We start from the raw sequence: 23,796 nt of genomic DNA, 5'->3' as shown, positions 1-23,796 counted from the left end.
ACCTGAAGGGACCATTATAATATGAGCCTGAATAGCTATGAAGATATATTCTCATGAAGACAACAGGGTATAAAATGAGAGGTTTTGGAATGGAATGACTAGATGTTATGATGTGAAATCAAATACATTATGTAGTTAACTTCTGAATGAAAACTGTGTTCAGTGTTGAAACTCCTCCCCCTCCCCTTCTCCTCTCCTCAGTCTCCTTATAAGCTTCTTCTTCAGTCTCTCCTCTCCTCACACTCCAGTGCTGCTCATCTCTCAGCTGGACAGTAAGGAGGTTTACACCACACACTGACAACATGCTGGGGATCCTCTGCACTCTCATCACTGCTCTAACATGTAAGTTATTACTTCTTATTCCTTTTCCAGGCCACATTTTCAGCCATAAACCTTTCACTCATGTGTCTTTCTGTGTATGTTGACAGATGTTGAAGGAGTGATAGTGCTGACCCAGACGCCTGCTGTCCAGACAGTTTCTACAGGACAAGAGGTCATTATGAGCTGCAACATTGAGAGATATGATAGCAATTATGTCAGTTGGTATAAACAGGTTCCTGGTGGGGTTCCTCAGTATATTCTGAAATTTTACCATGGGAGCAGTTCACTCGAGTTTGGAACAGGATTCTCCTCCAGTCGATTCAACTCTAAATCCTTATCAAGTACAGATTACCAGTTGATCATCAAGCGGGCAGAGGCAGGAGACTCTGCTGAGTATTTCTGTCAGACATGGGATGACTCTGCTGCTGCAGCTGTATCACAGTGATTCACACCATGACAAAAACCTCAATGAGTCTCACTACAGCTTTTATGAATGCTGAGCAAAATCAAACAAAGCCAAAACAGCAAACCTGGAACAAAACAAGAAAGGATGCTGAACAAAAGCCTCTAGAGAGACAAGAGCATATGAAATATTCCTGTCAACATAACATTTGGAACAAACTTTGCTGGATTGTCTGAATGACGCTCTTATCAAGGACAGCATCATCATCATCATCACCATCATCACTCTGTTTTCAACGATCACATCTGGACTTTAAACATTCCCATGAAAACAAAAGGATGCAGCAGAGATTTCAGAATCAATGTTGAAGTCCAGCGGTGCTTTGGAATATAGGCTCACTGATGAAGGGAATGAGATGTTGACAGTGAAAGTTAGATTGGTCTGAACAGGAAGTTTCAGTTCCACTCCCCTCATTAGTGAGAGTCTGGAGGTTTTTGTACGGCCATGTGTACAAACTGAATCACTGTGGTATTCGGACAAGGCACCAAGCTGATTGTGACAGGTGAGTACTGTTTAACTGCTCATAATACATGCTAGTTCTCCTGTTATTTCTTTAGTGCGTTAGTAGAAAATAATCAAGTCATGTTTAAATCATTTCTAATATTTAAATCTTATGTTCAGTGCATGATAATTGAAGCTTTTACATCAGCTTTGATATCAAGCAGGTATAGTAAAAATGTGCCATGGGTCACAATATCTGAAATGTTTTCTATACAGTTTTCTAAATTTTTTTATTGTAGTGGAATTTAAACATGTGTAAGATTGTGTTAATTCATCTACTTTACACAAGTTTTATTTCAACAGCTTTCATCACTGCAATTCCAATTTAGCAACATTAAATATTTTGTCAGCAGTAATTAACCTAAGGAATTAAACAATAATTAGTTGTGCTTTAATCTGGTAAAATTAAAAGTTATTCTTAAATTCTGATTGAATTATATTCTCTTTCAAGAAGACAAAGTAATCACTATGTATGTTGACTGTGTATGAAAATATGTTTTCTTCAGTGGTGAAATAGCCACCGTTTGATAAAAGTGACACCTACTGTACTTTTACACAATGACTGATAACATTACAATAGTTTATAATTATGCTGTTTTTTTTAAAGGACAGTAAGTAACTTAATATCTTGGTTTGCAAATTGATAACAGTTTTACAGAATGAATCCTCTGTATTTCAGAACTGAAGAGAATTGAGTGATGAATTGGAAATGATTTAGTTCCAAAATAGATAGATGACATTTTGAAAAAAATGAACTCTGCTGATGCTTTAGGTGATGATTTCTTGTTTGGACACTTTGTTGCAAACTGGTTTAGGTCTTCAAAGTGATTATTTTGAATTGCGAACACAAATAATCTATTAATACAATAGAGTGTCATGTTATTTTCCATAGTGAATGCCTGACTTTGCTGATTGTCTTGATGAATGTCTCCATCTCCTGCAGGCTCCACCCTCCCTCCTCCTGTCTTGACAGTCTTCCCTCCGTCCAGTGATGAGCTCCAGTCCAACAAAGCCACTCTGGTCTGTCTGGCCAGTCTGCCCAGTCCGTCTTTGGGTTTTGCAGATGTTACCTGGATGGCTGATGGGAGTCCAGTGAGCAGTGGGGTCTCTACCAGCACCGCTGTTCAGCAACCAGGCCAGACTTTCCAAATCAGCAGCTATCTGTCCATCCAGACGTCAGACTGGAACAAGGATAAGGTCTACACATGTAAAGTGTCTGTGGGCTCCAAGGCTTCAGAGAAAACCATCAAGAAGTCAGACTGCCGCACTGAAGAAGGTAGGCTGCCAGAATTACCATTTCAAATCTGCTTCTTTCTTGCTTGTGCTGTTTGGGCGTTACAAGTTTTAGACATTAGAAATCTTGATGTTCAGAAAGATTTGATTAAAAATTATTTTGTAAGACTTGTGTCTCTGTCCCTGTAATAAATATTGTTACAGTTAGGTGGGAGAATTGTTTTAGCTTTGCAATTGCTGTATTTTGTTTGGTTTGATTCATTAAAAAGCATTGTGATTTAAAAAAAAAAAAGTTTGTATTTCATTGCTACTCATGATAAATTAGATCCAAACCACAAATTTGGATTAAGACTGCACTAGAATCTCTTTTTAATCAATTAATTAATGTTTAGCCTGTTGTTACAATTACCAATCAAATATGCAACATGTAGTATATTTTTAAATGTGGATATTTGTGTACATTCCCAAACAGTTTGTTTTAACTATATAACAAGGAAATAAAATATATTTAAATTCATCAATACCTATGTTATTTGATATATCACTGTCACTGTATACTACAATATGATAATAGAGATAAATTTACTGTGAAAATCTACACATGCACAGATGGTACAAACTGGTTGGAATAGACTGGCAATGGTTAAAAAAAATCATCCAACATGAGCAGCAACTGCAGATGACTTTGCATCCCCAGTCAGTGAAGCATCACCTCTCTACTCCTCCCTCTCTGCCTTCCCAGGATGCACCTGCTGGCCTCCTCTCCTTATTTATAGCTCCATGCAAATGAAGAGGTTGAGTCTCAGCTCTCACTAATATATGAGTGGCTGCAACTGACTGGAAACACATCTGTAGATTTTTTATTGCTAATATTTATATTGGCTTATTTGAAGAAAATAGCATTAATACCATATCAATAACATTAATCCATTGCACTGTACATGTGTGCAAAACCAAAGCTTGTTTCCAACACTAGACAGCTAGGTAAGACGAGAAAAGGCAAGGCAAGTTTATTTATATAGCACATTTCATACACAACGGCAATTCAATGTACTTTACATAAATAAAATAAAAATAAAGACATAGATAAAAAGACAGTGCAAGAAGATTAGAAAAGTGAAAAGTGCATTAAAATCACATTTAAAAGAAAATATAAAAGATAAAAATAAATAAATATTCCAGTGCAGATGAGTGTTGCTCTAAATTTCTTAAAAAGCCCTGGCGAACAGAAAAGTTTTAAGCCCTGATTTAAAAGATTCTAAAGTGGAGGCAGACCTCAGATTTTCTGGAAGTTTGTTCCAGCCATGAGGAGCATAAAAACTAAACGCTGCTTCTCCGCTTTGTTCTGACCCTGGGAACAGTAAGCTGATGAGTATCAGATGTGTTATGATGACACATCACCTGCCTCTAGAGGCGCTGCAGTCCAGCTGCCAGTGTGGAGGCTGAGTCATAAGGTGGCAGAGAGTCAACGGGCTTCGTCTGCACCGGCTCCAACAACAGCTGGGCTGCTCAAACTGACTGATAGCACCAACAAATGGAGTTTCACCAGAATTGACCAACTGTCTTTTTTTTTAACTTGTCATAACCACAGTCCTGACTTACTTGTGTCAGAAAAAGAGAAAATGATGATGACATCAATTTATTCTTTACACAGAAAATGAGAGACCCACACAACTGAGAATGTCTGATATCATGCAGAGTTGGGAAGTAATGGAATACTAAATACAAATAAAAGGGAATGTATTCCATTTTGTTACCTAAAATTATGTATTCTGATTACAAATACTTGGGAAAGGTTAGAGGATTACTTCTGGAAGCACTTTTAAAGTGAAAGCAAGAAACTTAGCAGGCCATTTAAACAGTGGCAGGTGCTCTGTGTCTTTATAAAATGTGGCACAGAAGAAAATTAGTGTTTGGATGCAAAACTGAAAAACATTTCCTGAACTATTTTTTATTTATTTATTTTTTTTATCTTATCTGTAGTACCTTTATACCTCAAATATGGCAAAGTAATCTGAAAGCAAATGAACATAATTAGAATTTGGGTAATGCCTTGAATTACCTTATTGATTTCTATTTTGATGAGGTCACTTGTGTTTCCTACAAGTTTTCCTGTGATAAGGTGACAAAGCTCCTCCTTCCCCCTTCAGTGATCTTATAAATTGCTCCTCCAGCATCTCCTCTCCTCACACTCCAAACCTACTAATCTCTCAGCAGTAAGGCAACTTTCCCAGATACAACGCCATTCTCAGCACACACTGACAACATGCTGGGGATCCTCTGCACTCTCATCACTGCTCTAACATGTAAGGAGGCTGACTTACTGCAGCTTTGACCTCATGTTGGATTCATCAGCCTGTGTGTTTCTCTTGACTCCATGTCATCTTGTTGTTTCCCAGGTGTGAGTGGTGTGACGGTGGTGACACAGAAGCCTCCTGTTGTGATGCTGAGGAGAGGAGAGACAGCCACCATGGACTGTAACCTGGGGACTGTTACTGATCAATCAGCTCGCTGGTATAAACAGGTTCCAGGAGGAGTTCCTCAGTATGTACTGAAGTTTCGCCATGACTACAGCTCTGTAGAATATGGCTCTGGATTCTCCTCTCCCAAATTCACATCGAATCATCAGTCTCAATCAGATTATCGTTTGATCATCAACACTGTGGAGGAGGGAGACTCAGCAGTCTATTACTGTAACACATGGGACAGCTCTGTTAAAGAAGAAGTACCACAGTGATTTACTCCATGACAAAAACCTCCTCACTAAATACTTCTGTTTTTTGGGTCTGTGACAATCTTGACTGAGACTGAAACCATCAACACCAATTCCCTCTGCACAGTTAGAGATCACTTGCTACAAACCTCTAAATCGTATTAATGGACATGAATCCAACAGATAACAAATAAAAACTACCTTACAGTAATAGTGACAGGCTTTGCCAAGACACTTTTATACGGTGGCCCTCAGGGTCAAAACACAACAACATTTCACAAAACACAACAACATTTCACAAAACACAACAACATTTCACAAAACACAGCAATATTTCACAAAACACAACAACATTTCACAAAACAAATTAACATTTCACAAAACACAACAACATTTTACAAAACACTACAATATTGCACAAAACACAACGGCAAAAGAGAAAACAATTCAACATTTCAAAGAAAACAGAAAAGGTAGGTCCTTTCTTTATTGTTACTGATTGAATGTATTCTTTGTCACTCAAGGTAACAGGAAGTGGGACCAGAGCAATGGCTCTGAGAGATGTGTTCCGCTGGTTCAAATTACAGTAACAGAAAATAACGCTTCTGGCGTTTAGCCTTTACAGTTTTTTACGATTGCTTACATACTAAAATGACACATAAAGCACAATTATTGAAACTGACACTCAGAGAGCAAAACCTCAGCCCAGATCTGCACAACTATAAGCACATTCTCAGCCTCACACTTTTTGCAAAACACTATACACAGTGTTTTGCAAAACACTAAACACACTTCTCTGCATTAGACACAGAAATCTAACATGATGTCACTTCTTTGCCATTTCAAGGCACTGCCTTTCAAAATACCACACCTATAACCAATTGATCAAACACGGCCGTCAGGTGTACAGACACTTAGGTGCTTACAGTAATTGTAAACTCACCAATCAGGCGTAAGCACTATAAAAAGGCAACAGGTGAGTGTACCTGTCTTCAACAAAAATGGAAGGCAACGTTGCAGTGCTTTCTTTTTTGTCTCCACAAATGTTTTTGCTGTGTTTATGTACTATATTCTATTTAGAATATGTTCTGTTCTGATTTTCAGTGCAAAATGCAACCTTTGGAAATGCATGGATGTATTGACTGATTTTACAATGTGGAGAGAAATATTTTCATCAGTGTGCAGTACTGGTCTTGTGTGTTGTGTTTGGTCAATATATTCATGTACTTTACTCTAACAATATCTCTGAAAAAATCAAACCCAGACTATATCATTAGAAAAGTAGAAATATTAAAAGTGTTTTAGATTGAGCACAGCAGTGTGTCACTGGTTCAAACAGAATCACATCGTATGAACCATGTGTGTGCCATACGGTGACAAAATTGGGTTTTTATAAATTATTGTAGAGTTTTGAATGAAGTGTTTCATTTTGCAAAAGTTCTGCTACTTGTGTGTGTGGCTGTGTGAATTGTGTGTAGTGTTTTGACAAAATGAGCCCTGTTTTCAAAATCGTGCTTAAGCAATTGTAAAAAACTGTAAAATAAAAGTGCGATATTTTAAACATGTATAAATACTGTTTTAAACCAATTACTTTGTATTTAATCGTCAAATTCAATAAGTGAACACCCATATTACTGTAATGTTTGATGTCAAAATAATAATGAAAAATGCTATGTGCCATTTTTAACTATAAACGCTGCATATATTACACTTTCTGACATTTTGGACTAAATTGGACACTGTACAGTTTACCTTTTAGTGTAACTGCACAAGTTCTATGTCAAAACACTCCTGCAGACCTGAACTTTCACACACACTAATATTTAGGCCCAAATGGTTTAAGAAAAGTCATGACAGGTCCTCAAAGTCAGCCATACTCTACACTGTGACATTTGTAGAAAAAAGTATCTAAGACACACATTTGAAACACACACAATAGTCTCAAGTCAAGTCTTTTTCACACTGTAAAATCTTTTTTTTTTTTTTTACAGTTTTCAATTTTACTGGTTTCAATGGCAGGTGTGACTGAAAAAAAGAAATGGGACAAATTAGATATAAATACAAAAATAATACTGTAAATACACAGCTTGGACCTAAATGATAGTGTGTAGAGAAATTACAGAACTTGTGCAGTTACAATGAAAGATAAACTGTACAGTGTCCAAATTAGTCAGAAAATGTCACAGTTTTACAGTATGGCTGACTGAGGGCCTGTCATGACTTTTCTAAAACAGCTTGGACCTAAATGATAGTGTATAGAGAATATTGTATGTCATGCGATTTTGGTAAAGGAGGATCACAGTGTAACGCACAATTAGAGGGACAGTTAGAGTGAACAATTTAAAAATGTGCGTCAATCTCGATTTGAAACAAACATTTACAGTAAAAACAGCATCATTACTTTTTTGATTTACAGAAATGCATTTTGCATATCACAGCATATTACATCTCAATATGCTCATTCTATCATTTACTTTCTAAATGATTAAAAATAGTAATATAATAATAATAATTATAATAATAATAATCCTATTGTTTGAAATAAAACAGACATTATTTTTCAATATGTAGGAATATATATTGTTGAAATTAATTTGAGAGGAATGAACACTATGAATGCTTTTTCCAAGAAAAAAATAAATATTACACAAAGTTCATAATTCAGTGTATCTAAAATATAGAGGAACCACTATGTAAAACTGTTATGTTGTTAAACGAGGACTTTTTTTTTTTTTTATACTGTTTGTTGTCAATCAGTTTATCAGAGTAGATTCACACTTTTGAAATGGTGGACCGGTCATTATCAAATGAGACTCTTTGTATATCAGCAATCAAAAATCTTCTCAAGGAGAATCATCAGTGACTTTGAAGCCTCCCTGTTGATTTACACATGAATATACAGTAAATCAGATCAAATTGTCATTGACTACACTTACCGTCTTCCTACTTCTCTTCCACTATTCAGATGATGTTCATGTTGGACAATGACAACATGCCGGGGACACTCTGCTCTGTCATCACTGTTTTAACATCATAGAAGCATCAATGTGTGGTGGCTGCTAGGTGGAGGGCACCGCCTTTAGTAGTTGGGTCACTGGAACTGATGAGCGGTCCACTCCCCTTTATAAAGACAGGTGTGTCAGTCAGTCTTCCTCTGTTTGAGCCTGTCAAAGGTTGGGCGTGTACCTCGCCTTGTTCCTGCAGTACAATTGATGCAGATTCTAGGGTGGCCTTTCCCTTGGTGAGTCCTGTGTGCTCTGTGCTGTAGCCCAGTGGTTATGAGGTGTGGTGAGGATCCAGGCTTGGTCCCTTGCTGTCGGCCTATGACGGTTGTGGCAGGCAGTGCAGTGATAGGCCAGTCACCGTTTCCTTCTGTCTCACATAAAGCATAGCCTAGGCTTTGTGCAGGATCCAGTGCCAGGCTGCTGTTTTGCTTAGTGTTTTTATTTGATAAATTGTCTCATTTAAGCTGTTTTACCCAAATAGCCATTTGGTTATTGTCTGTGTTATACTGTTTTGTGAACCAATTCCTGCTTAAGTGCTGGATTTTTATATGGTTGAATACTGTGACTGTATGCACTGTAAAAAAGAATATGTTTGCCCATGAACCAACTGTGTCATTCATAACCTCATGCTAGAGGCTTCATTTGTATCCCTTTCTATCCCTTGAGCAGAGGGACAGCACTGCAGGGAGTGGACTGGGTTCTAGTTTGTCTTCACTGCATGTGGTGTGGTGCTTTTAAGTTTGCAGTTACCATCTTCACATTGCGTTCATTGGATCTGCAGTGTACAAGTTTGAAGTGGTGTATTGTGCATGCGTGGTGTGTCTTTACTGGTGTTGTAGTATCTCCCTGCAGTACACGCCCTACCCTCACTCTGCCACCTAGTGGTGGTTCCCTTAATTTACAGCTATACTTGCTGCTACAATCTGTATCAGTCAACATTTTATCCGTATTTATTCTTTGTAGTAAAGAGATTATTGTTTGGACTAACCTGTTTTCCTTCTAGTTTCTCAGCAGCATTTTTCTCTTCCCCTACAGCAAATCAAATAAATATTTTGTGTGACCTGAATGCACGTCTCCCGCTCTGTCTGTAATCTTTGAAATTTAACATTGTGGTAAGGCCCAAGTATTTGGTTGGTTTCTTGAGTATTAGGCCATAGGTGGTACAGGACAATCTCGTATTCCTACTGGGCCTGGTCACAAATGCAATTAAAATATTTATTGTAAACCGGCTTTTCTCTCAATGTTTTTTTTTTTTTTTTTTTTTACATGTATTTATTCAGCAACACCCTGCTTCATATTCTCACAGTCTCACACATTCACAGCTGGGAGCTTCCCAGTACAACCAGTCTCCTTCTGTTGGCCAGTGAGCAGCTCCACTGGGGCTTCAGTGCTTTGCTCGATGGCTCCTCAACAGTTGCTGAGGAAGAGAAGAGTGTTAATCTTCACTTTTCTCCACCACATCTTTCCAAACGAGATTTGATCCAGTGACTTTCCAATCACAGTCCTGCTTCTCTAACCTCTAGGCAACCGCCACCAAAACTACTGTGATTTTCAGTTTGTTTTTTTTATATAGCTATCAGCTTTCAATATTTTACCGTGATATTACCAGTGTTCAGACCTCCTGAATGTGAAGTTCCCCAAGTCACCGTAGATTATTACCTAGTGACTTTTTCTGTAGAACGATAAAGTTTCTTGCCTAAGACCCTCCCCTTTCCTCTCCTCTGTCCATATAAGCTTCTTCTTCAGTCTCTCCTCTCCTCACACTCCAGTGCTGCTCATCTCTCAGCTGGACAGTAAGGAGGTTTACACCACACACTGACAACATGCTGGGGATCCTCTGCACTCTCATCACTGCTCTAACATGTAAGGAGGCTGACTTACTGCAGCTTTGAGCTCATGTTGGATTCATCAGCCTGTGTGTTTCTCTTGACTCCATGTCATCTTGTTGTTTCCCAGGTGTGAGTGGTGTGACGGTGGTGACACAGAAGCCTCCTGTTGTGGCGCTGAGGAGAGGAGAGACAGCCACCATGGACTGTAACCTGGGGACTGTTACTAATCAACCTGCTTGCTGGTATAAACAGGTTCCAGGAGGAGTTCCTCAGTTTGTACTTTACTTTTACCATGGCTCGAGCTCTGTGAGTTATGGCTCTGGTTTCTCCTCTCCCAAATTCACATCTAATCATCAGTCAAAATCAGATTATCGTTTGATCATCAACACTGTGGAGGAGGGAGACTCAGCAGTCTATTACTGTAACACATGGGACGGCTCTGTTAATGAGCACGTATCACAGTGATTTACACCATGACAAAAACCTCATCACTAAATACTTCTGCTTTTTGAGACTCTCACACATCTTGACTGAGACTGAAGCTGTGAAAACCAGTTCCCTCTGTAACATCCCCACATGCAGAATTATAGATCAATTGCTACAAACCTCTGAATCTCAGTGATGGATTTTCAAATGAATCCAATGGACAACAAGTGAAAACTAACTTAATGCTAGTTTCATGCTTGCCAACTGTGTGTCTTGGCAAACGACAGTATAGTAATGAAAAATAAATAACAAAATAAAATCACACAGTAGCTAGCTCACTGCTCCCACTTAAATTAATAATCTGACATTTTTATAAAAGATAAACATTTGCTTTGCTATTCTCTTTCACTGATCAATACAACACAAAAGAGTTTAAACCTATACCTTGAAACCTTTTAATTTGTTGTTCTGAACACCTGGTGTCAGGTCGGTCTTTCTTTCTTGGGAAAAAAATCCTCTGGTGTCTGATGTCATTTCACACTTCCAGCACCTACAACAGTTAAAAAACAAAAAACTAATCAAATAAACAGAGGAAGAAATCAGTAGTTTCCATGAGCAGTGATAGGAACCGTGACTGAAGAGACAGAGAAGAACGATACATAAAGAAATTCAATCTTCATCAACAGAAACTTTAAGGAGAAAGACTTCACAGTACTGGTGACATTGTTTGATTACAAAGTGATCTGTGGGAAGTGCAGTGCAGAAACACCACAGCAATGAACACTTATCACCAAAGATTTCTCTGAAACACAAGAATCTCATCGATTAACACTTTAAAATAACCAACAGGGCGATCAGCTGCTCCTCAAAGGTTTTTACCACAGTCAAGTCAGATGTGCAGTTCAACAATGAGCTAATGAAAATGACACAGTCACTCACCTGACAACAGGTCATCTAGATTCAGAGATTCAGGATGGGCTTCTCATCAATTAATAATAATGATTTGGGATCAATAGGGAGCATTATTCTCTGCCCTGCTATCATAGAACATTAGTGTTTATTAGACATTATGTACAAACTGAAGGGACCATTATAATACGAGCCTGAATAGCTATGAAGATATATTCTCATGAAGACAACAGGGTATAAAATGAGAGGTTTTGGAATGGAATAACTAGATGTTACAATGAGAAATTAAATACATTATGTAGTTAATATATTAATGAAAACTGTGTTCAGTGTTGAAACTCCTCCCCCTCCCCTTCTCCTCTCCTCAGTCTCCTTATAAGCTTCTTCTTCAGTCTCTCCTCTCCTCACACTCCAGTGCTGCTCATCTCTCAGCTGGACAGTAAGGAGGTTTACACCACACACTGACAACATGCTGGGGATCCTCTGCACTCTCATCACTGCTCTAACATGTAAGTTATTACTTCTTATTTCTTTTCTAGGCCATATTTTCAGCCGTAAACCTTTCACTCATGTATTTTTCTGTGTATGTTGACAGATGTTGAAGGAGTGATAGTGCTGACCCAGACGCCTGCTGTCCAGACAGTTTCTACAGGACAAGAGGTCATTATGAGCTGCAACACTGACAGATATACTGGAAATTATGTCAGTTGGTATAAACAGGTTCCTGGTGGGGTTCCTCAGTATGTTCTGAGATTCGCTCATGGGAGCAGTTCACCTGACTTTGGAACAGGATTCTCCTCCAGTCGATTCAACTCTAAATGCTTATCAAGTATAGATTACCAGTTCATCATCAAGCGGGCAGAGGCAGGAGACTCTGCTGAGTATTTCTGTCTGACATGGGATTCCTCTGCTGATGAAGCTGTATCACAGTGATTCACACCATGACAAAAACCTCAATGAGTCTCACTACAGCTTTTATGAATGCTGAGCAAAATCAAACAAAGCCAAAACAGCAAACCTGGAACAAAACAAGAAAGGATGCTGAACAAAAGCCTCTAGAGAGACAAGAGCATGTGAAATATTCCCATCCACATAACATTTGGAACAAACTTTGCTGGATTGTCTGAATGACGTTCTTATCAAGGACAGCATCATCATTACCATCATCACTCTGATTTCAACGATCACATCTGGACTTTAAACATTCCCATGAAAACAAAAGGATGCAGCAGAGATTTCAGAATCAATGTTGAAGTCCAGCGGTGCTTTGGAATATAGGCTCACTGATGAAGGGAATGAGATGTTGACAGTGAAAGTTAGATTGGTCTGAACAGGAAGTTTCAGTTCCACTCCCCTCATTAGTGAGAGTCTGGAGGTTTTTGTACGGCCATGTGTACAAACTGAATCACTGTGGTATTCGGACAAGGCACCAAGCTGATTGTGACAGGTGAGTACTGTTTAACTGCTCATAATACATGCTAGTTCTCCTGTTATTTCTTTAGTGCGTTAGTAGAAAATAATCAAGTCATGTGTTAATCATTTCTAATATTTAAATCTTATGTTCAGTGCATGATAATTGAAGCTTTTACATCAGCTTTGATATCAAGCAGGTATAGTAAAAATGTGCCATGGGTCACAATATCTGAAATGTTTTCTATATAGTTTTCAACAGTTTTTTATTGTAGTGGAATTTAAACATGTGTAAGATTGTGTTAATTCATCTACTTTACACAAGTTTTATTTCAACAGCTTTCATCACTGCAATTCCATTTTAGCAACATTACATATTTTGTCAACAGTAATTAACCTAAGGAATTAAACAATAATTAGTTGTGCTTTAATTTGGTAAAATTAAAAGTTATTCTTAAATTCTGATTGAATTATATCCTCTTTCAAGAAGACAAAGTAATCACTATGTATGTTGACTGTGTATGAAAATATGTTTTCTTCAGTGGTGAAATAGCCACCGTTTGATAAAAGTGACACCTACTGTACTTTCACACAATGACGGATAACATAAAATAAATTAAAATTAATCATGGTGTTTTTAAAGGACAGTAAGTAACTTAGTATCTGTGTTTGCAAATTGATAACAGTTTTACAGAATTAATCCTCTGTATTTCAGAACTGAAATGAACTGAGTGATGAATTGAAAATGATTTAGTTCCAAAATAGATTGATAACATTTTGAAAATGAACTCTGCTGATGCTTTAGGTGATGATTTCTTGTTTGGACACTTGGTTGCAAACTGGTTTAGTTCTTCAAAGTGATTATTTTGAATTGTGAACACAAATAATCTATTAATATAATAAAGTGTCATGCTATTTTCCATAGTGAATGCCTGACTTTGCTGATTGTCTTGATGAATGTCTCCATCTCCTGCAGGCTCCACCCTCCCTCCTCCTGTCTTGACAGTCTTCCCTCCGTCCAGTGATGAGCTCCAGTCCAACAAAGCCGCTCTGGTCTGTCTGGCCAGTCTGCCCAGTCCGTCTTTGGGTTTTGCAGATGTTACCTGGATGGCTGATGGGAGTCCAGTGAGCAGTGGGGTCTCTACCAGCACCGCTGTTCAGCAACCAGGCCAGACTTTCCAAATCAGCAGCTATCTGTCCATCCAGACGTCAGACTGGAACAAGGATAAGGTCTACACATGTAAAGTGTCTGTGGGCTCCAAGGCTTCAGAGAAAACCATCAAGAAGTCAGACTGCCGCACTGAAGAATAGCAGGCTGCCAGAATTACCATTTCAAATCTGCTTCTTTCTTGCTTGTGCTGTTTGGGCGTTACAAGGTTTAGACATTAGAAATCTTGCTGTTCAGAAAAAATGTGTAACATTATTTTGTAAGACTTGTGTCTCTGTCCCTGTAATAAATATTGTTACAGTTAGGTGGGAGAATTGTTTTAGCTTTGCAATTGCTGTATTTTGTTTGGTTTGATTCAATAAAAAGCATTGTGATTTAAAAAAAAAAAGTTTGTATTTCATTGGTACTCATGATAAATTAGATCCAAACCACAAATTTGGATTAAGACTGCACTAGAATCTCTTTTTAATCAATTAATTAACCTTTAGCCTGTTGTTACAATTACCAATCAAATATGCAACACGTAATATATTTGTATGTGGACATTTGTGTACATTCCTAAACAGTTTGTTTCACAATATAATAAGGAAATAAAATATATTTCCATTCATCAATACCTATGTTATTTGATATATCACTGTCACTGTATACTACAATATGATAATAGAGATAAATTCACTGTGAAAATCTACACATGCACAGATGGTACAAACTGGTTGGAATAGCCTGGCAATGGTTAAAAAAAATCATCCAACATGAGCAGCAACTGCAGATGACTTTGCATCCCCAGTCAGTGAAGCATCACCTCTCTACTCCTCCCTCTCTGCCTTCCCAGGATGCACCTGCTGGTCTCCTCTACTTATTTATAGCTACATGCAAATGAAGAGGTTGAGTCTCAGCTCTCACTAATATATGAGTGGCTGCAACTGACTGGAAACACATCTGTAGATTTTTTATTGCTAATATTTATATTGGCTTATTTGAAGCATATATAGCATTAATACCATATCAATAACATTAATCCATTGCACTGTACATGTGTGCAAAACCAAAGCTTGTTTCCAACACTAGACAGCTAGGCAAGGCGACACAAGGCAAGGCAAGTTTATTTATATAGCACATTTCATACACAACGGCAATTCAATGTACTTTACATAAATAAAATAAAATAAAAATAAAGACATAGATAAAAAGACAGTGCAAGAAGATTAGAAAAGTGAAAAGTGCATTAAAATCACATTTAAAAGAAAATATAAAAGATAAAAATAAATAAAGATTACAGTGCAGATGAGTGTTGCCCTAAATTTCTTAAAAAGCCCTGGCGAACAGAAAAGTTTTAAGCCCTGATTTAAAAGATTCTAAAGTGGAGGCAGACCTCAGATTTTCTGGAAGTTTGTTCCAGCCATGAGGAGCATAAAAACTAAACGCTGCTTCTCCGTGCTTTGTTCTGACCCTGGGAACAGTAAGATGATGAGTATCAGATGTGTTATGATGACACATCACCTGCCTCTAGAGGCGCTGCAGTCCAGCTGCCAGTGTGGAGGCTGAGTCATAAGGTGGCAGAGAGTCAACGGGCTTCGTCTGCACCGGCTCCAACAACAGCTGGGCTGCTCAAACTGACTGATAGCACCAACAAATGGAGTTTCACCAGAATTGACCAACTGTCTTTTTTTTTTAAACTTGTCATAACCACAGTCCTGACTTACTTGTGTCAGAAAAAGGGAAAATGATGATGACACCAATTTATTCTTTACACAGAAAATGAGAGACCTACACAACTGAGAATGTCTGATATCATGCACAGTTGGGAAGTAATGGAAAACTAAATACAAATAAAAGGAAATGTATTCCATTTTGTTACGTAAAAATTATATATTCTGATTACAAATACTTGGGAAAGGTTAGAGGATTACTTCTGGAAGTACTTTTAAAGTGAAAGCAAGAAACTTAGCAGGCCATTTAAATAGTGGCAGGTGCTCTGTGTCTTTATAAAACGTGGCACAGAAGAAAATTAGTGTTTGGATGCAAAACTGAAAAACATTTCCTGAACTTTTTATTTTTAATTTTTTCTTATCTGTAGTACCTTTATACCTCAAATATGGCAAAGTAATCTGAAAGCAAATGAACATAATTAGAATTTGGGTAATGCCTTGAATTACCTTATTGATTTCTATTTTGATGAGGTCACTTGTGTTTCCTACAAGTTTTCCTGTGATAAGGTGACAAAGCTCCTCCTCCCCCTTCAGTGATCTTATAAATTGCTCCTCCAGCATCTCCTCTCCTCACACTTCAAACCTACTAATCTCTCAGCAGTAAGGCAACTTTCCAAGATACAACGCCATTCTCAGCACACACTGACAACATGCTGGGGAGCCTCTGCACTCTCATCACTGCTCTAACATGTAAGGAGGCTGACTTACTGCAGCTTTGACCTCATGTTGGATTCATCAGCCTGTGTGTTTCTCTTGACTCCATATCATCTTGTTGTTTCCCAGGTGTGAGTGGTGTGACGGTGGTGACACAGAAGCCTCCTGTTGTGACGCTGAGGAGAGGAGAGACAGCCACCATGGACTGTAACCTGGGGACTGTTACTAAAGATGCAGCTGTATGGTATAAACAGGTTCCAGGAGGAGTTCCTCAGTATGTGCTGAGGTTTCGCCATAGCTGGAGCTCTGTAGAATATGGCTCTGGATTCTCCTCTCCCAAATTCACATCTAATCATCAGTCTCAAACAGATTATCGTTTAATCATCAACACTGTGGAGGAGGGAGACTCAGCAGTCTATTACTGTGAAACATGGGACACTTCTGTTAAAGAGTTCGTATCACAGTGATTTACACCATGACAAAAACCTCCTCACTAAATGCACTCACTTCTGCTTTCTGATCCTCTTACAGAAGTTAACTGAATCTGAAGCCGTTCATTAACCAAAGTTCTCTGCAATATGAACACATTACCTGAACAACTGGTTATGTGTTTGTTGTGTTTTGAAATTAACTTCTGAAGGAGTTTGTTGGTGTAAACAGGTTCAGGTGGAGTCCCTCAGTGCTTTCAGTTGGTAGCATTATTATTATTCTTCAGTTTTGGTTCAGATTTTACCTCTCATAATAAACAAGTAGGTTTCAGTCAAAATCAAACTGTCCATTTTTCATCAATATTTTGGAGAACAGATACTGAACTGACTAGTATTGTAAGACATGGGATTCTGTGAAAGGAGGATCACAGTGATACACAACATTAGAGAAACTGTTAGGAGTAACAAGTAAAAGATAGGCATGCAACCGTAGGCACAACAAAACATATTGACAAGCAGCATTATTATTTTTATAGACTTACAAAAATACTTATTGCATAGCACAGCATATTACATCTCATTCTGCCCATCCTCTCTTTTACTTTCTAATTCATGTTCTACTGTTTGAAAAGACATCAACTTACAATATGTTGGAAATATCAGTGACTTTGAAGCTGAAGCCTCCCTGTTGATTTATACATGAATATACATTAAATCAGATCAAATTGTCATTAACTACCCTCACTGTCTTCATCTTTCTTCCACCTCCTTCTCCAGATGATGTTTAATGTTGTTCAATGACAAGATACTGGACACTCTGCTCTGTCATCAATGTTTTAACGTCAGAAAAGCATCAATACAATTAAAATATTTAGTTTAAAATTGGCTGTTTTTTTTTGTTTTATGTATTTATTCAACAACACTCTGCTTCACATTCTCACAGTCTCACATTCACAGCTGGGAGCTTCCCAGTACAACCAGTCTCCTTCTGTTGGCCAGTGAGCAGCTCCACTGGGGCTTCAGTGCTTTGCTCGATGGCTCCTCAACAGTTGCTGAGGAAGAGAAGAGTGTTAATCTTCACTTTCCTCGACCACATTTTCCAAACCTGTCTGGAGATTTGATCCAGTCACTTTCCAATCACAATCCTGCTTCTCTAACCTCTAGGCAACCACCACCAAAACTACTGTGATTTTCATTTTTTTTTTTTTTTTTTTCTGTAGATGTCAGCTGTCAATATTTTACCAGTAATATTACCATCACTGTAGATTATTACTTACAGTGACTTTTTCTGTAGAACGATAAAGTTTCTTGCCTAAGACCCTCCCCTTTCCTCTCCTCTGTCCATATAAGCTTCTTCTTCAGTCTCTCCTCTCCTCACACTCCAGTGCTGCTCATCTCTCAGCTGGACAGTAAGGAGGTTTACACCACACACTGACAACATGCTGGGGATCCTCTGCACTCTCATCACTGCTCTAACATGTAAGGAGGCTGACTTATTGCAGCTTTGACCTCATGTTGGATTCATCAGCCTGTGTGTTTCTCTTGACTCCATGTCATTTTGTTGTTTCCCAGGTGTGAGTGGTGTGACGGTGGAGACACAGAAGCCTCCTGTTGTGACGCTGAGGAGCGGAGAGACGGCCACCATGGACTGTAACCTGGGCATTGATAATACAATTCGCTGGTATAAACAGGTTCCAGGAGGAGTTCCTCAGTATGTACTGATGTTTCATCGTAGCTGGAGCTCTGTAAAATATGGCTCTGGTTTCTCCTCTCCCAAATTCACATCTAATCATCAGTCTCATACAAATTATCGTTTGATCATCAACACTGTGGAGGAGGGAGACACAGCAGTCTATTACTGTCATACGTGGGACAGCTCTGTTAACAAGCACGTATCACAGTGATTTACACCATGACAAAAACCTCCTCACTAAATACTTCTGCTTTTTGGGTCTCTGACACATCTTGACTGAGAGTGAGGCCATCAAAACCAATTTCCTCTGTAAAACCCCCACTTCTACAAATAGAGATCAATTGCTACAAAGCTCTCAATAATCTTGATGGATTCTCACATGAATCACTCAGATAACAAGTGAAAACTATGTTAATGCTAGTTACATGCTTGGCAGTTATATTTGACAGTTATCTTTGACAAGACACTTTCACAATGAAAAAATACAACCACCAGTAATCTGTGACTTTATTAATATATTAATTAATTTTCATTAATTTTCACTTAAGTGTTTGCTATTCTTTTCTCTATCTCTGATTGACATAAGTGCTTAAACACATACTCAGTTCATGAAAGCTTTACATTTGCACGAGAATCTCATGGATTAACACTTTTAAGTAACCAAAAGGGCCATCAGCTGTTTTTACCACAGTCAAGTCAGATGTGCAGTTCAACAATGAGCTAATGAAAAGGAGGGCCTTGTGAGTGGACTAAACATTTTCTTTTCATAAACTGTTTAGCTGTTTATAATTCTATTTTCTTTTGTTACTTTTAACATTGTGGCCAATATTAATCCTATTTTATTTACAAATGTATTGTCATTGTTATTATTGTCATTTTCCGCTTGCTAGGATTTAAATGATAGAAGACAACAAAAAAAACACAAAGTCTGAAGAAAATTCTCGATGTATTGTATTGAATATGGGGGAAATAACATGTCTGACTGCTTGACAGCAGAGTTTTTTGACTGCAAGTAAGCCAGGGGGGAAGGTATTGAAGATTTTGTTCTTTGACTGTGCGAGTCCTTTAACAGATGGCAAAGTTTTGATCCTGATAATGTTGGCAGTGTGGATAGAGTTCTACGTGCTGAGTTTGCTAGAGGACTGAGGGAAAGTCCTGTGAAGCAAGAACTACAACGGGAGTTGAGACGAGCTTCTCTTGAAATGTCCTTTGAGGCTGCTTGCAGCAAGGCTTTAGCCCTAGAACGGGAAAACAATGAGATCCCTACTGGATCCTCACCCCCAACTCGAGCGGTACAGACCAGTTCCCCCCAAGCTTCCGAGCTGAGGACTGTACTGCAGGGGATGCTTGATAGTGGAGTTGTCACAGAGAGTTCCAGCCCTTGGGGCGCCCCAGTGGTCCTGGTATGCAAAAAGGACGGCTCCCTACGTTTCTATGTTGACTATCGTAAGTTCAATGCAGTCACTCATAAAGACGCCCTCCCCCTACCTCGGATTGAAGAGTCGTCGACTGGTTTGAAAAAGGCAGCATGGTATTCAACCCTGGACTTGGCTTGCGGTATTGGCAGGTCGAGGTTGCTCCGGAGGACCAGGAGAAGATAGCAATAACTACCCCACTGAAGCTATATCAGTTTTCTCGCATGCCTTCTGGACTTTGTAATGCTCCTGCGACCTTCTAGAAATAAATGTATCGTGTCCTGTGGGGGTAGGTCCACGACTACCTACTTATCTATCTGGACGACGTGATTGTGTGTTTGCCAGATTTCCAGACACATATATACACCATCTTGAAGAGGTATTGAAGTGCTTACATGACCATGGGTTGAAGCTCCAACTTCGGAAGTGTAGGCTCTTTCAGTGAGAGGTAAAGTACTGGGGCCATGTGGTCAGCAGTGGGGGGATCTCTAAGGACCTGGATAAGGCGTCTGCAGTTAACAACTGGCCAGTGTCCACCACCGTAAGGCAAGTCCGTTCATTCCTTAGGTTTGTGGGATACTACCGTCGGTTTGTACCTGGCTTTTCCTGAGTTTTTCTGTTTGCTAGGATTTAAATGATAGAAGAGAACAAAAAAAAACACAAAGTATGGGTACTTGACTGGCCCTAGTTCTGTATGGTCGGCTGCCTGTTTCCCCGGACAGATTAACCCCCTATTTGTATGTGCCTGACGGGTTTGAATGGTTGTAGTGGTTCTTAACACGAGTGGAAAATAATGACTGTAGTAAACTGATTATTGATTGTAGTAGAATGAACTTAGGGTGTCCTGAGTAATATAATTGGAAGTATATTGCAATGAAGACACAGTTTGCCAACATTTCTCTGGGTCTAGCCTAGGGGAGCGTTGGCAGTTGTGCAGGGTGGGTTGCCAGGTTCCCAGCTGCCAGGAAGAGTGGCTTTGGCCTGACTCCCTAGCCACCTGATGTTACTGTCTCCTTATGTAATCGTAATGATTGTATTTTGAGAAATATTGCAATAAAGGATTAATATATTCCTGGATGTGTTCATTCTGGTGTGGTTTTGTTGGGGATCAGAAAGAACCAGTTCTGAGAGGTGAAGGTTTTGTTGTTGTCATTCGACCATAACTAGTTTAGCCCACCTCTTGTGACATAAACAGGTTCCTGGTGGGGTTCCTCAGTATGTTCTGAGATTTCACCATGGTAACAGATCACCCACCTGTGGAACTGGATTCTCCTCTGACCGATATAGTATAGTACAGATTACCAGTTCATCATCAAGCGGGCAGAGGCAGGAGACTCTGCTGAGTATTTCTGTCTGACATGGGATGACTCTGCTGCTGGAGCTGTATCACAGTGATTCACACCATGACAAAAACCTCAATGAGTCTCACTACAGCTTTTATGAATGCTGACCAAAATCAAACAAAGCCAAAACAGCAAACCTGGAACAAAACAAGAAAGGATGCTGAACAAAAGCCTCTAGAGAGACAAGAGTATATGAAATATTTCCATCCACATAACATTTGGAACAAACTTTGCTGGATTGTCTGAATGACGTTCTTATCAAGGACAGCATCATCATCATCACCATCATCACTCTGATTTCAACGATCACATCTGGACTTTAAACATTCCCATGAAAACAAAAGGATGCAGCAGAGATTTCAGAATCAATGTTGAAGTCCAGCGGTGCTTTGGAATATAGGCTCACTGATGAAGGGAATGAGATGTTGACAGTGAAAGTTAGATTGGTCTGAACAGGAAGTTTCAGTTCCACTCCCCTCATTAGTGAGAGTCTGGAGGTTTTTGTACGGCCATGTGTACAAACTGAATCACTGTGGTATTCGGACAAGGCACCAAGCTGATTGTGACAAGTGAGTACTGTTTAACTGCTCATAATACATGCTAGTTCTATTATTTCTTTAGTGCATTAGCAGAAACTCATGTGTTATTACTAATTTGTAATATTTAACTGTTCTGTTCATTGCATGTGTCATAATTTACGTTTTTACATCAGCTTTGATACCAAGCAGTGTTTTAAAAGGTATAGAAAATGGAAAAATATTTGTGTTGCTGTTGTGGCATTTAGACAGTCGTGTGGCAACATTTGGAAAATTGTGTTTATTCATCTTTTAACAAATTTATATCAACAGCCCGATTTAGCAACATTAAATCATTTGTCAACAGTAATTAACAATAGAACAGAAAAACTAAATAGTTGTGCTTTATAATACTACTTTGTAAAAATGTAAAGTTACTCTGAAGTTTTGAAATCCTCTGTCAACAAGACAAAGTAATCACTATGTATGTTGACTGTGTATGAAAATATGTTTAAGTATGTGTATAAGTTTTCTTCCATGGTGAGAAAGCCATTTCATGAAAGTGACACCTACTGTGGTTTTACATAATGATAACTATGGTGTTTTATGAAGGACAGTAACTAACTTATTTTTTTTGGTTTACAAAATTACAACACTTTTACAGAATTTATATTCTTTTTTGCAAAACTGAGATGAATTGAGCTTCAAAATAGATAGATAACATTTTGAAAATGAACTTCATTCATCTTTTAGGTGAAAATTTTTAAATTATTTGGCCACATGGTTCAAACTGGTTTTGTTCTTCACAATGATTATTTGAAATTGTGAACACAAATAATCTATTAATACAATCTTCTGCAGGCTCCACCCTCCCTCCTCCTGTCTTGACAGTCTTCCCTCCGTCCAGTGATGAGCTCCAGTCCAACAAAGCCGCTCTGGTCTGTCTGGCCAGTCTGCCCAGTCCGTCTTTGGGTTTTGCAGATGTTACCTGGATGGCTGATGGGAGTCCAGTGAGCAGTGGGGTCTCTACCAGCACCGCTGTTCAGCAACCAGGCCAGACTTTCCAAATCAGCAGCTATCTGTCCATCCAGACGTTAGACTGGCACAAGGATAAGGTCTACACATGTAAAGTGTCTGTGGGCTCCAAGGCTTCAGAGAAAACCATCAAGAAGTCAGACTGCCCTACTGCAGAATAGTAGGCTGCCAGAATTGCTTTTTCAAATTTGCTTCTTTTTTTCTTGTGCTGTTTGGGCGTTACAAGGTTTAGACATTGGAAATCATAAAGTTTAGAAAAATTGTTAAACAATTATTTTAGGTTTGCTGTATTTTGCATCGATTGATTCAATAAAATGCATTGTGACTTAAAAAATGCTTGTATTTCATTGGCGCTCATGAGAAATTAGTTCAAAACCAATAATATCTGGATTATTTTAACCTGCACTAGATCCTCTTTTTAATGGATTATCATTTTGATATAGGTACCACTTAAATATCCTGCAGCAACAGGCCAAGCACAATGTGAAACTTTTTGTACATTATCAAACAATTTATTTCATAATACAATGGGAAATAAAAGTAGAATACATTTTCATTCTACAATTCAAAGCATTACTTATCACTGTATAATAGTGTACAAGGATAACAGAGTTTCCCATCAGACATCAGATAAATTGACAAGTGCTTCCACCTTGTGGTTGAAAGTGCTTCTACCTTGTAGTTGAAAATGCCTTTGTATGAATACCCTTAAGTAAATACTACATTTTTAATTGTTTAAACTTGATGTCGTTTAATCAAGATAAGCTAATATTTCTTGTTACCTAATATAACCATCCAGCATAAAGAAATATTCTCACACTATCCTCACACCCCTCATTTTATAGAAAATGATGTTCCCTAATTACCTCATTCATAAGCAATATTCACTCCCACTTCCTTGTTCATAATTCAAGGTTTTATTAAGTTCTTACAACTAGACATTGTGTAATGCAAACAAACAAATTGCCACTAAGTTCTGATTTAACCTGGTGTGAAATTATTCCATGCACTGTATGTATGTTA

The 23,796-nt window shown here is 38.5% G+C and overlaps 2 protein-coding genes and 3 pseudogenes across 3 annotated transcripts; all 5 read left to right on the top strand.

The window, feature by feature from the left end:
- Positions 1–257: 257 nt before the first annotated feature.
- Positions 258–2,556, top strand: LOC144539479 (immunoglobulin lambda-1 light chain-like; annotated as a pseudogene). The gene is made up of 4 exons (XR_013504979.1): positions 258–342; positions 429–753; positions 1,252–1,286; positions 2,229–2,556. The product of XR_013504979.1 is annotated as an immunoglobulin lambda-1 light chain-like (transcript).
- Positions 2,557–3,918: 1,362 nt separating this feature from the next.
- LOC139910476 (small nucleolar RNA SNORA17) lies at positions 3,919–4,044 on the top strand (annotated as a pseudogene).
- A 6,015-nt stretch (positions 4,045–10,059) lies between these two features.
- Positions 10,060–14,345, top strand: LOC144539523 (immunoglobulin lambda-1 light chain-like). Its single transcript, XM_078284911.1, has 4 exons — positions 10,060–10,099; positions 10,193–10,518; positions 12,814–12,847; positions 13,787–14,345. The coding sequence occupies exons 1-4, from the start codon at positions 10,060–10,062 to the stop codon at positions 14,119–14,121; spliced, it is 735 nt and encodes a 244-aa protein (XP_078141037.1). The 3' UTR covers positions 14,122–14,345.
- A 1,135-nt stretch (positions 14,346–15,480) lies between these two features.
- Positions 15,481–15,606, top strand: LOC139910477 (small nucleolar RNA SNORA17; annotated as a pseudogene).
- A 734-nt stretch (positions 15,607–16,340) lies between these two features.
- On the top strand, positions 16,341–23,096 carry LOC139929806 (immunoglobulin lambda-1 light chain-like). The gene is made up of 4 exons (XM_078284612.1): positions 16,341–16,380; positions 16,474–16,796; positions 21,756–21,792; positions 22,600–23,096. The coding sequence occupies exons 1-4, from the start codon at positions 16,341–16,343 to the stop codon at positions 22,932–22,934; spliced, it is 735 nt and encodes a 244-aa protein (XP_078140738.1). The 3' UTR covers positions 22,935–23,096.
- The last annotated feature ends 700 nt before the right edge of the window (positions 23,097–23,796 follow it).

This window comes from Centroberyx gerrardi, chromosome 7, assembly GCF_048128805.1.
Source record: "Centroberyx gerrardi isolate f3 chromosome 7, fCenGer3.hap1.cur.20231027, whole genome shotgun sequence".
NCBI lineage: Eukaryota > Metazoa > Chordata > Actinopteri > Beryciformes > Berycidae > Centroberyx > Centroberyx gerrardi.
This window is presented reverse-complemented; position numbering and strand designations above follow the sequence as displayed.